The 12,989-nt window shown below is 41.4% G+C and overlaps 1 protein-coding gene across 14 annotated transcripts in view; it reads left to right on the top strand.

Moving 5' to 3' along the window:
* Nucleotides 1-1,230: 1,230 nt before the first annotated feature.
* The window catches only part of CELF2 (CUGBP Elav-like family member 2), an 823,343-nt gene continuing 811,584 nt past the window's right edge, over nt 1,231-12,989 (top strand). For 2 of the 14 annotated variants that reach the window (XM_058190365.1, XM_058190364.1), the window contains exon 1: nt 1,239-1,630. In XM_058190365.1, the coding sequence (XP_058046348.1) occupies nt 1,578-1,630 (53 nt within the window). In that variant the 5' untranslated portion in view covers nt 1,239-1,577. Of the gene's footprint in view, nt 1,631-12,989 lie in introns of all 14 variants that reach the window. The other 12 variants (XM_058190377.1, XM_058190371.1, XM_058190375.1 and 9 more) reach the window with 10 other exon arrangements.

Raw genomic sequence — 12,989 nt, 5'->3', positions numbered from 1 at the left:
AAGTTTTTTAAATATTGTTTTTTATTGAAATGTATCGTTTTTATTTGATCTGCCTGTTCGCCGCCCTGAGTCCTTCGGGAGAAGGGTGGTATACAAATTAAATTATTATTATTATTATTATTATTATTATTATTAAGAGGTGGAGGAGGAGGAGGGGAGGAGAAAAGAGAAGAGAAGAAGGGAAAAGGGAGGGAAAAGAAAGAGGAGAAAAAAAGAGAAGATAACAGAAAAAGAGAAAGAGAAGAGAAGATTACTAGTAAAAAGAGAGAGAGAGAAAGGAGGAGAGGAGAAAAGAAAAGAGAAATGAAGAAGAGTAAAGGGAGAGAAGAGGAGAAAAGAGAAAAGAGAAATGAAGAAGAGTAAAGGGAGAGAAGAGAAGATTACTAGTAAAAAAAAGAGAAGACAGAAGAGGAAAAAGAGAAAAGAGAAGACCTCTGGAATGAGCTTCCCCCAGGACTTCGACAACTTCCAGACCTCCGGACCTTTCGCCGCGAGCTTAAAACATATCTATTCTTTCGAGCAGGACTGGCTTAATAGGGTTTTTTAATAGGGTTTTAAATATGGATTTTATGGGGTTTATTTTATATGTTGTATTGTATTTTAAATTTAGGCTATTGGAATAAGTTTTTTAAATATTGTTTTTTATTGAAATGCATCGTTTTTATTTGATCTGCCTGTTCGCCGCCCTGAGTCCTTCGGGAGAAGGGTGGTATACAAATTAAATTATTATTATTATTATTATTATTATTAAGAGGTGGAGGAGGAGGAGGGGAGGAGAAAAGAGAAGAGAAGAAGGGAAAAGGGAGGGAAAAGAAAGAGGAGAAAAAAGAGAAGATTAACAGAAAAAAGAGAAAAGAGATGAGAAGTACAAAGAGAAGAGAGAGAAAGGAGGAGAGGAGAAAAGAAAAGAGAAATGAAGAAGAGTAAAGGGAGAGAAGAGGGAGAAAAAGAGAAGATTAATAGTAAAAAGAGAGAAGCGGAAGGGTAAAAAGAGAAGAGAGAAAATGAAAAGAGGAGGATGCATGAGCGTTTAGAGTGTCTCAAAATGAGGAGGGGGGATTTTCCCCTAAATTCTGGCCTCTTGATCCCCGCTGCTGCGCCGGGAAGTCAGCCCGTGAAAAGTAGCCTCCGCCACTCCCCACAAACCCCCAGCCCAGCGGACAGCAACTCTTCAGCTCTCGGCAATCGGGGCCCGAACTGCAGCCGCTGCGGGAGGAGGCGAAGGCGCTTCCCTCAAGGTTAAGCCTCGCCTGTGCGGGGGCCGAGCCGAGCCGAGCCAGAGCAAGTGGCGAAAGGGCAGCGCTTGGAGCCTTCGGGCGCTTTTCCTCCGCCCCGCTCCGCTCGCTTTTCTTTTCCAAAAGCGCGCCTGGGCTTTTATCAAGCAGGGAGGCGCAGTTCGGTTATTTTCTTTCGCCAAGAAGGAAAGAAAAAGAGCCGGGGGAGTGGGGGGGGACGAGAAGCCCCGCGTCGTTTTCCCCTTTCTCGGCCGCTTTGGGCTCATTCGGTCCAGCTTCCCGGCCGCATCTCCGAAGCTGCTTGGCTTTAAAACGGAGAGAGAGAGAGAGAGAGACGGAACGATGGTTTCTATCATCCCCGACTTGGACTCGCTGAAAAGCTGGAAAGTTTTAAGGTAAGTCACTTTCCTTGCTTTTCTCGCGCTGGCAGCTGCGGGAGGTGGGGGTGGGGGGCTTCTTTTGAGTCAATCCGAAGTAAACCAAACTCGGTCGCCTGGAGTGACCCCCACTCGCAACCTCGGTCTCTTTTTTTAAAAAAAAGGAGGGGTGGGAAATCTCCTGGAGAGGCGGGGAAAGTTACCTCTCAGGCCACGGGAAGTTTGTGAACTTTCAGACTTAAAACTCTTCCCTTCCCCCCCTTCTTTCTCTTTCCTCTCCTCCCCCTCTCTTTTCACCCTCTTCAGCCCTTCTCCCCTCACCCTCTCCCTCCTGCTTGTCTTCTCCCCCTTCCCTCCTCTTCTCTTTCTTCCTCCCTTCCCCTCTTTCCCCTCCCTCCTCACCCCCCCTCTCCTCCTTGTCTTCTCCCCCTTCGCTCCTCTTTTCTTTATTCCTCCCTACCCATCTCTCCCACTTCTCTCCTCACCCCTCTTCCTTCTCCCTCTTCCTCCTCTTCCCTTTCTTCCTCCCTCCCCATCTCTCCCCTTTCTCCTCACCCCTCTCCTCCTCTCTTTTCTTCTCCCCTTCCCTCCACTTCTCTTTATTCCTCCCTTCTCATCTCTTCCACTTCTCTCCTCACCCCTCCTCCTCCCTCTCTCCTCTCCTTCTTATCTTCTCCCCTTCTCTTTCTTCCTCCCTCCTCCTCCTCTTCTCCCTCCTCCTCACCCCCTCTCCTCCTCTCTTTTCTTCTCCCCTTCCTCCTCTTCTCTTCTTCCTCCTCCCTCCCTCCCTTCTCCCTCCTCCTCCTCCCTCTCTCCTCCTTATCTTCTCCCCTTCCTCCTCTTCTCTTCTTCCTCCTCCCCATCTCTCTCCCTCTCTCCTCACCCCTTTCTCCTTCTTGTCTCCTCCCCCTTCCCTCCTCTTCTCTTTATTCCTCCCTCCCCATCTCTCTCCCCTCTCTCCTCACCCCCTTTCTCCTTCTTGTCTCCTCCCCCTTCCCTCCTCTTCTCTTTATTCCTCCCTCCCCATCTCTCTCCCCTCTCTCCTCACCCCCTTTCTCCTTCTTGTCTCCTCCCCCTTCCCTCCTCTTCTCTTTATTCCTCCCTCCCCATCTCTCCCCCTTCTCCTCCTCTCCTCTCTTTTCTTCTCCCCTCCTCTTCTCTCCCCCTTCTCCCCCACCCACCCCGTTTCCAATTAGTTCTTTTTTTTCTTTAAGTTCGGGAGGTGAGGGGAGGATTTTGGACAGGTTTTTACTAGCAGGGAGGGGGAAGGACGGGGAGGACTTAAAGCGCTAGACCCATCTAGAGAAAGTGGTTTCTCTTCCAGCCCTAAAAAGGATTTCGTTTAAAAAGTGAAAGTTGAAAGAACTTTCCCAGTGGCCTGAATGCTATATAAATATATATTACATCCCATTCTTTTCAGTTTCACGGAAGATTTTGGGGAGCTACTCCTGGTATAAGGAATAAAACGTTCCCTGTTTTTATCTTACACAAAGATTCTGTTTTTGGTTTGGTGTTGGGATTTTATTTGATTTTATTATTTACTATTTGATTTTATTTTTATGAAAAATGGGATACGAGGTTGGACCTAATCCCGGGAAGGCTGAATGTGTGCCAAAAAGATTCCAAAATTCCAATTTAACTCACTTTGTGATGGCAATTTTTTAAAAAAAACAAAATTTCTGGGAAGGATGCCCGCTTTGCAAAGGACTTTTAGGGCCTGGCAGGTCTCCAAATTCTTAAATCCCTGGTGCATCCTATGACATGAAACCCCAGCTGGCTACCTTTTGATACACGGAAAGCTTTTTAAAAAAAACAACAACAACCAAAAAATGGTTGTTTAAAATTGTGTCGGATTTTGTGCACAGCTGCCAAGACATTTGGCAACTGACTTGGGAAAGGAGGTTGTGTGAACGAACCCAGGTTGGAGTCGGAGGATTTGCACATGGAGGGTGAGGTTTCAATGCTGGCATTTGCCATGGAAGTTTTCAAAACCTACCTTGTATAACGTGTGTGTGTGTGTGTGTGTGTGTGTGTGTGTGTGTGTTTTCACCATCTTGTCAATTTGAAAGTGTGTGGACTTCATCTCCCAGAATTCCCCCAGTCAACATGTTAGGCAAGGAATTCTGGGAGTTGAAGTCCCCCCACGTCTTCAAGTGGAGAAGGTTGAAAAACACTGGTGTATACAATGATGAGTGGAAGGGATACATATTTGGATGTGTGTATTATTATTATTTTTTTTAAAAAAGGCTCAGCCAGGATGAAGCCTGCTTTGCTGGCTGGGGAATTCTTGGAGTTGAAGTCCCTCTGGCTTAAAGTTGCCAAGATTGGAGACCCCTGCTTTAGAAGCTGGGGAGTGGAGGAAGACTGAGGGCAATTAGCATCACCAACAATACTTTAACTTGGGGAAGTGAAGTTACTTGTTCTGTAGCCCTTGGGCTTTCAGATCTTAGGAACAGAACGGAACGGAACGGAACAGAACAGAACAGAATAGAAAGGGACCTTGAAGGTCTTCTAGTCCAGCCCACTGCTCAAGCAGAAGAACCTCTGCTCCAACGACCTACACACAGTAGGTCTTGTCAGCAAACAATATAGAACAGATCCATGGATACTAGCCCTAAACATGGCTTGTTCTGCCTTTGGATTAGCCAGATGACCTAAACCCACCATATCAAAAACGTCATCAAAAAAGGACAACAAAGAATGTTCTTTCTGTGCCAACTCAGAAAAGCTCAAACTGCCCAAGGAGCTGGTGATTCAGTTCTACAGAGGAATTATTGAGTCTCATCTGCACCTCTATAACTGTCTGGTTTGGTACTGTAACCCAATAAGACAGACACAGATTTCAGAGGATAATTAGAACTGCAGAAAAAACAATGGCTACCAACCTGCCTTCCATTGAGGACCTGTATCCTGCACAAGTCAAAAAGAGGGCTGTAAAAATATCTACAGACCCCTCGCATCCTGGACATAAACTGTTTAAACTCCTACCCTCAAAACGACGCTATAGAGCACTGCACATCAGAACAACTAGACACAAGGACATTTTTTCCCCGAACGCCATCACTCTGCTAAACAAATAATTCCCTCAACACTGTCCAACTATTCACTATGGCTGCATTACTATAACTATTAATCTTCTCATCGTTCCTATCACCCATCTCCTACCACTTATGACTGCATGACTGTAACTTTGTTGCTTGTATCCTTGCGACTTATATTGCTATTGATTGTTTCCTGATTGCTTAATTGTACCCTATGGTGGCTATCATTAAGTGTTGTAAGTATTGTACCTTGATGAAGGTATCTTTTCTTTTATTTATTTATTTATTTATTTATTTATTTATTTATTTATTTATTTATTTATTTTGTCACACAGTATATATAAGCATAAGCATGAAATAATTGTACAATATATAAGCATATATATGAGTATAAGTATGTAATGACTATATTAATTGGATATAACAAAAGGAAACAATAGGACAGGAACGGTAGGCATGTTTGTGCTCTTATTTATTTTATTTATTTATTTATTTATTTATTTATTTATTTATTTAGTCACAACAATATATATAAGCATCACATAAAAAGATTATATAGTATATAAACATATATATGAGGTAATATAAGGAAGTATAAGCATATATATATAAGAAGAAAAAAACAGGCAAACAATAGGACAGGAACGGTAGGCACGTTTGTGCTCTTATGCACGCCCCTTATGGTCCTTTTAGGAATGGGGTGAGGTCAACAGTGGATAGATTTTGGCTAAAGCTTTTGGGATTATGGGAAGAGACCACAGAGTCAGGTAATGTGTTCCAAGCACTGATAATTCTGTTACACAAGTCATATTTTCTGCAATCTAGATTAAAGCGGTTAACATTAAACTTAAACTTAAAATTAAAATTAAACATTAAACATTAAGCTAACATCAAAAACATCATTAAAAAAGGACAACAAAGAATGTTCTTTCTGCGCCAACTCAGTAAGCTCAAACTGCCCAAGGAGCTGCTGATCCAATTCTACAGAGGAATTATTGAGTCTGTCATTTGCACCTCTATAACTGTCTGGTTCGGTTCTGCAACCCAACAAGAAAAACACAGACTTCAGAGGATAATTAGAACTGCAGAAAAAATAATTGCTACCAACTTGCCTTCCATTGAGGACCTGTATACTGCACGAATCAAGAAGAGGGCCGTGAAAATATTTGCAGATCCCTCGCATCCTGGACATAAACTGTTTCAACTCCTACCCTCAAAACGACGCTATAGAGCACTGCACACCAGAACAACTAGACACAAGAACAGTTTTTTCCCGAAGGCCATCACTCTGCTAAACAAATAATTCCATCAACACTGTCAAACTATGTACTGAATCTGCACTACTATTAATCGTCTCATAGTTCCCATCACCAATCTCTTTCCACTTATGACTGTATGACTATAACTTGTTGCTGGCAATCCTTATGATTTATATTGATATATTGATCATCAATTGTGTTGTAAATGTTGTACCTTGATGAACGTATCTTTTCTTTTATGTACACTGAGAGCATATGCACCAAGACAAATTCCTTGTGTGTCCAATCACACTTGGCCAATAAAATTCTATTCGATTCTATTCTATTAAGTTTTAATCTATTGGTTGCTCTTGTATTATTGCAGTTGAAGCTGAAGTAGTCTTTAACAGGAAGGACATTACAATAGATGATTCTATGAGTTAAACCTAGGTCTTATGCACGCCCCTTATAGACCTCTTAGGAATGGGGTGAGGTCAATGGTAGATAGTTTTTGGTTGAAGCTTTGGGGATTTGGGGAAGAGAGCACAGAGTCAGGTAGTGTATTCCAAGCATTAACAACTCTGTTACTGAAGTCATATTTTCTGCAATCAAGATTGGAGCGGTTAACATTAAGCTTAAATCTATTGTGTGCTCGTGTATTGTTGCTATTGAAGCTGAAATAGTCTTTTTTTATGTACACTGAGAGCATATGCACCAAGACAAATTCCTTGTGTGTCCAATCACACTTGGCCAATAAAAAATTCTATTCTCTTCTGTTCTGTATTAGCACAGCATTTTGCCTTAAACAATGCCCCATGACCTGGGAATGAACACGGATGTTAAAATATATAGGCAGCTCTAAACTCACACCAAAGCACAAAGAAAGGCTCACCCATTCTCCTGACCCTTGGGCTACAATTGTATGCTTTCTTTTGTGTACCCTGAGAGCCTATGCACCAAGAGAAATTCCTTGTGTGTCCAATCACACTTGGCCAATAAAAAAAATTCTATTCTATTCTATTCTATTCTATTCTATTCTATTCTGTTCTGTTCTGTTCTGTTCTGTTCTGTTCTGTTCTGTTCTATTCTACTCTACTCTACTCTACTTTACTCTACTCTACTCTATTCTATTCTACTTTACTCTATTTTCTACTCTACTCTATTCTATTCTATTCTATTCTATTCTATTCTATTCTACTCTACTCTATTTTCTACTCTATTCTATTCTATTCTATTCTATTCTATTCTCTATTCTATCTATCTCTATCTCATTCTACTCTATTTTCTATTCTATTCTATCTCATTCTATCTCACTCTACTCCACTCTATTTTCTATTCTCTATTCTATTCCATTCTACTCTACCTCTATTTTCTATTCTATCTATCTCATTCTATTCTATTCTATTCTACTCTACTCTACTCTATTTTCTATTCTATTCTATTCTATTCTACTCTGCTCTACTCTATTTTCTACTCTATTCTATTCTACTCTACTCTATATTCTATTCTATTCTATTCTACTCTACTCTGCTCTACTCTACTCTACTCTATTTTCTATTCTATTCTATTCTATTCTATTCTACTCTACTCTACTCTACTCTATTCTACTCTATTTTCTACTCTATTCTACTCTACTCTACTCTATTTTCTATTTTATTCTATTCTATTCTATTCTACTCTACTCTACTCTACTCAACTCTACTCTATTCTACTCTATTTTCTACTCTATTCTATTCTATTCTACTCTACTCTATTCTATTCTATTCTATTCTACTCTACTCTACTCTATTTTCTATTCTATTCTATTCTATGCTATTCTTTGCTATGCTATGCTATTCTATTCTATTCTATTCTACTCTACTCTATTCTACTCTATTCTACTCTACTCTATTTTCTATTCTATTCTGTTCTATTCTATTCTATTCTATTCTATTCTTTCACTGTGGCCATGTTCGCACAGCATGCTCAGTTTTCAAAAAATAAGAATTATTTTCTTCAGGCAATATATACCAAGCCACGATAAATAACCACATTGGCTGAGTTCGCACAACCTCTGCTAAGCAGCATAAAAGATTAAGCCAGTCTTAAAGTAATGGAGATTAGAACTCATTTTGAGTGTTTTGTTGTAAAGAGGCCGATTGCATTTGACAACTAGCCTGTTGTCTTCAAGCCAGGCTGTTTGTAAGGTGAAGTAAATTGAATTCACTTGGAAATTATTATGACAGGATGCTTGATTGCACAATCAGCCAGATGTTTGGATTGAGTTTGGCATTTTTGTTCACAATGAGTCTTTCCAAGGACCTGGAATAGGCAGATGTAGATGTTTGATGGTGTTAAAGATAATCGTTGCAGGATGTAAGCTGTTCCCAGTAAAGCTGCCTTTTGCAATTGACCCAATGGGGATTTTGTCAATGCTGATGAGGTTCAGTGGTGCTCCAGATGTTTTGGGATTTCCCCCAAGGCACCTATCCTATCTGTTGGTAATATCTTTATTTTCTTTTGCCATTATTATTATTATTATTATTATTATTATTATTATTATTATTATTATTATTATTAGATTTCATAGAGCTAGCCTTCGACTTACAACAGTTCATTTAGTGATTGTTCAAAGTTTACAACGGCACTGAATAATGTGACTTATGACCGTTTTGCACGGTTACAACTACTTGTCCCCATGGTTACGTGATCAAAATGCAGATGGTTGGCAACTGGTTCATATTTTTTTTTTTATTGAAAGAGTTTTAAAAAACAAAAACATTTTTCCTCCTTTTTCCCCCCCTCCCTCCCAAAAAACCCCCTTCCCCCCTCCCTCCCCCCCCCCCGGCTTCCCGGGTCAATCACAAGGTATTGTTATACATAAACCAAACATAGAATAAAATTTTCCCTTCCAATCCAATTAACCTCATCCAAAGCTTTTCATCTCCCAACCCCCTCCCCATTACATAAAATAACTTCCTAATTATTCAAAGGCAATCTGATGCAACTGGTTCATATTTATGACCGTGGCTGTGTCCCAAGGTCACGTGATCCCCTTTTGTGCACCTTCCGACACCCCCAAGTCAATGGGGGAGCCAGATTCACTGAACAACCGAGTTACTAACTTATCAAGTGCAATGATTCACTTAAGGGTGGCAAGAAAGATCATAAAACGGCGCAAAACTCACTTAACAAATGTCTCATTTAACAACAGGCTCAGTGGTGGCTGTAAGTCGAGGACTACCTGTAGAGCCGCCCACTGTTGGGGGGCTTACAATACTTACTAATCAAAACAATTAAAAATTAATGAACAATATGAAATAAGACTGCTGGAATTCTTTTTATGCCGTTTTCATGTTTTCTTTTTCCGGTCAGGGCTTGTCTGCAAGTGTTTAAAGCTGGATAATGTGCAAACCTACACATACACTCTGTAAATGAAATGGGCAGGCTTCAAATTAGGTTAGGTAGACAGACAGACAGACAGGACAAACTAGATAGGATAGATAGATAGATAGATAGATAGATAGATAGATAGATAGATAGATAGATAGATAGATAGATAGATAGATGATGGATGGATGAATAGATAGATGATGGATGGACAAATAGATGATGGATGGAGGATGGATGGATGGAGAGATAGTTAGATGATAGATAGATGATAGATAGATAGATAGATAGATAGATAGATAGATAGATAGATAGATAGATAGATAGATAGATGAATGAATAGATAAATGATGGATGGATGGATGGATGGATGGATAGATGGAAAGAGATAGATAGATGATAGATAGATAGATAGATACATAGATAGATAGATGATGAATGAATAGATAAATGATGGATGGATGGATGGATGGATGGATGGATGGATGGATAGATAGATAGATAGATGTTGGATGAATAGATAGATGATGGATGAATAGATACATGATAGATAGATAGATAGATAGATAGATAGATAGATAGATAGATAGATAGATAGATGAATAGATAGATGATGGATGGATAGATAGATAGATAGATGATGGATGAATGAATAGATAGATAGATAGAAAAAAAGATGATGGATGGAGAGATAGGTGATAGATTGATAGATAGATGATGGATGGATGAATAGATAGATGATGGATAGAGATAGAGAGACAGACAGACAGACAAAGACAGACAGACGATGGATGGATGGATGGATGGATGGATGGATGGATGGATGGATGGATAGATTGAGTGAGTGAGGTTCTTCTTTCTCTCCAACAGAAGAGAATATCTGTAGTCCTTCGTCATAAGGACCCTGTGAATACGGTCGGAGAATAGTTGGAGATAAAGGAGAATATTTGTAGCTCAGGATTGAAATGAGAGGTCCTGGGTGCTCTCTGAACTGGGTTGTTTTCTTGCTGACATTTCATTACCCAACTAGGTAACATCTTCAGTGTGAACGAGTATGGGGTTTGCTCTGTTTACATAGAAGTGGCTTGCCCTGTGTTGGTTGGTGGGGGGTGGGGGTGTTTTTTTTTTCTTGTCGTTTTTTGATTAGGTTGTTTGTTTATTGCTTCTTTTGTCTGAGTCGGTAGTTCCTTGCAGGGGTGAAATCCAATTTTTTCCCCTACTGGTTCTGTGGGCGTGGCTTGGTGGGAGTGGCAGGGGAAGGCTCCTGCAAAATCCCCATTCCCTCCTCACTCCTGGGGAAAGGATATTGCAAAATCCCCATTCCCATGCCACTCTGGGGCCAGCCAGAGGTGGCATTTGCCGGTTCTCCGAACTACTCAAAATTTCCGCTACCGGTTCTCCCGAACCTGTTAGAACCTGCTGGATTTCACCCCTGGTTCCTTAATGAGGGCTACTGCTCTCTGCACAACCGTTACACTAATGTGGATTTTCTTGCCCTCCCTCCTCCTCCTCCTCCTTCCCCCCCCCCGCTCCCCATGTCCGGCTTTGCTAACTGTTAAAGCCATGAGAATCTTATTAGAACATAAAAGCGATCCTCCTCCTTGTAGAAAAGAGCGTATCTTTTCCAAACTCAGTTGGAAAAGTTCTTTTGATGTTGGCAGCTTGCTCTTCACCCCAAGTAGGGGGAAGAGAAACAATGACAAGAACAGAGGAGTGCCGGCTGCTAAAGGCTTTTTCATTTATCTTCTGAAAAGGTGAGAATACAACTCCAGGAGCAGTTTTGGGGTGGGGTGTTTTTTTTTTTTTTGGTTTTTTTTATAGCCTGTAATTTAAACAGGTGACCTTGAAAGTTTCAACGCCAAGCGGCAACGGATATCGGCTCCGTGTAACCAAATGGCTACTCTGGCAACAGCTGCTGAAAATATAGCGACACGGATAGTCCTCAACTTACGACAGCTCGCTTAGTGACCGTTCCAAGTTACAAGGACGTTGAAAAATGTGACTGATGACCAGGGCCGTGATAGCTCAGGCTGGTAAGAAGCCTGTTATTAGAACACAGCAGCCTGCAATTACTGCAGGTTTCAAGCCCGGCCCGAGGTTGACTCAGCCTTCCATCCTTTATAAGGTAGGTAAAATGAGGACCCAGATTGTTGGGGGGGGCAATAAGTTGACTTTGTAAAAAATATACAAATGGATGAAGACTATTGCTTAACACAGTGTAAGCCGCCCTGAGTCTTCGGAGAAGGGCGGGATATAAATGCAAATAAATAAATAAATAAATAAAACTTTTGTTCACAAATGTGAGTGTGTGCGCATGCGCAGAACCTTCCGCGCATGCGCAGATCATCAAAAACGGGACGTGATGATGTCTCGGTTGGTGGGCGGAGCCTCCCGCAACCGCCGCTACCAGTTTGCCCGAACCGGAAACAACCAGCTGAATACCAACACTGCTTACGATCGTTTTTCATCGCAGCAAACCCCATGGTCACGTGATTTGCATTTGGAGGCTTGGCAACTGGTTCATATTGGTTATAATTGGTTACCACCTTTAAAGCGCTCCATGGCTTAGGACCGGGTTACTTACGGGACCGCCTACTGCCGGCCTCTATCTCCCAGCGTCCGGTGCGTTCCCACAGAGAGGGACTCCTCAGGGTGCCGTCAGCCAAACAATGTCGACTGGCGGCCCCCAGGGGGAGGGCCTTCTCTGTGGGGGCTCCGACCCTGTGGAACGAACTTCCCCTCGGGCTCCGACAACTACCTGGCCTCAGGACCTTTCGCCGCGAACTTAAAACCTATTTATTCCGTATGGCTGGACTGGCCTGATTTTAAATTTTTAAATTTTAATTGTGGGTTTTAACTTTTGTAATTTGTATGGGGTGTAATGTTATTTTAAATTTTCGGCATATTTGAATCAGTTTTTTAAGGGTTATTTTAATTATGGTGTATGTTTCTGTCTGTATTTTATTTTGCCTGTTCACCGCCCTGAGTCCTTCGGGAGAAGGGCGGTATACAAATTAAAACATTATTATTATTATTATTATTATTATTTATATTTATGACGGTTGCAGCGTCCATGGGGAGGAGGGGTGTCATGTGATCCCCTTTTGCGACCTCCTGACACGCAAAGTCAATGGCTCCCACCGACCCGTACGCTCACACAGAGAGGGTCTTCTCAGGGTGCCGTCCGCCAAGCAATGTCGGTTGGCGGCCCCCAGGGGAAGGGCCTTCTCTGTGGGAGCTCCCATGCTCTGGAATGAACTTCCCCCTGGTTTACGTCAAGTGCCTGATCTTCGGACTTTTCTCCGTGAGCTGAAAACGCACCTATTTATTCAAGCGGGACTGGATTAAAATTTTATTGGGGTTTTTATATTTTAAGGTTTTTAAATTGTTTTAAATTTTCGGCCACATTATAATATGTTCTTTTTAATCTCTTTTAATGTGTATATAGTGAATTTTTACTTGGCTGTACACCGCCCTGAGTCCTTCGGGAGAAGGGCGGTATAAAAATCGAACAAATAAAAATCGAATAAATAAATAAATAAATGGGGAAGCCAGATTTGCTTAACAATTGCGTCGCTCACTTAACAAATGCAACGATTCGCTTCACCGCTGTGGTGAGATAAAGTCGTAAAATGGGGCAAACTCACTTATTTATTTATTTATTTATTTATTTATTTACATTTATACCCCGCCCTTCTCCGAAGACTCAGGGCGACTTACAGTATGTTA

The sequence above is a fragment of the Ahaetulla prasina genome, chromosome 7 (genome assembly GCF_028640845.1).
Source record: "Ahaetulla prasina isolate Xishuangbanna chromosome 7, ASM2864084v1, whole genome shotgun sequence".
NCBI lineage: Eukaryota > Metazoa > Chordata > Lepidosauria > Squamata > Colubridae > Ahaetulla > Ahaetulla prasina.
The sequence above is the reverse complement of the archived record's forward strand: the minus strand, read 5'-3'. Positions and strand labels throughout refer to the sequence as shown.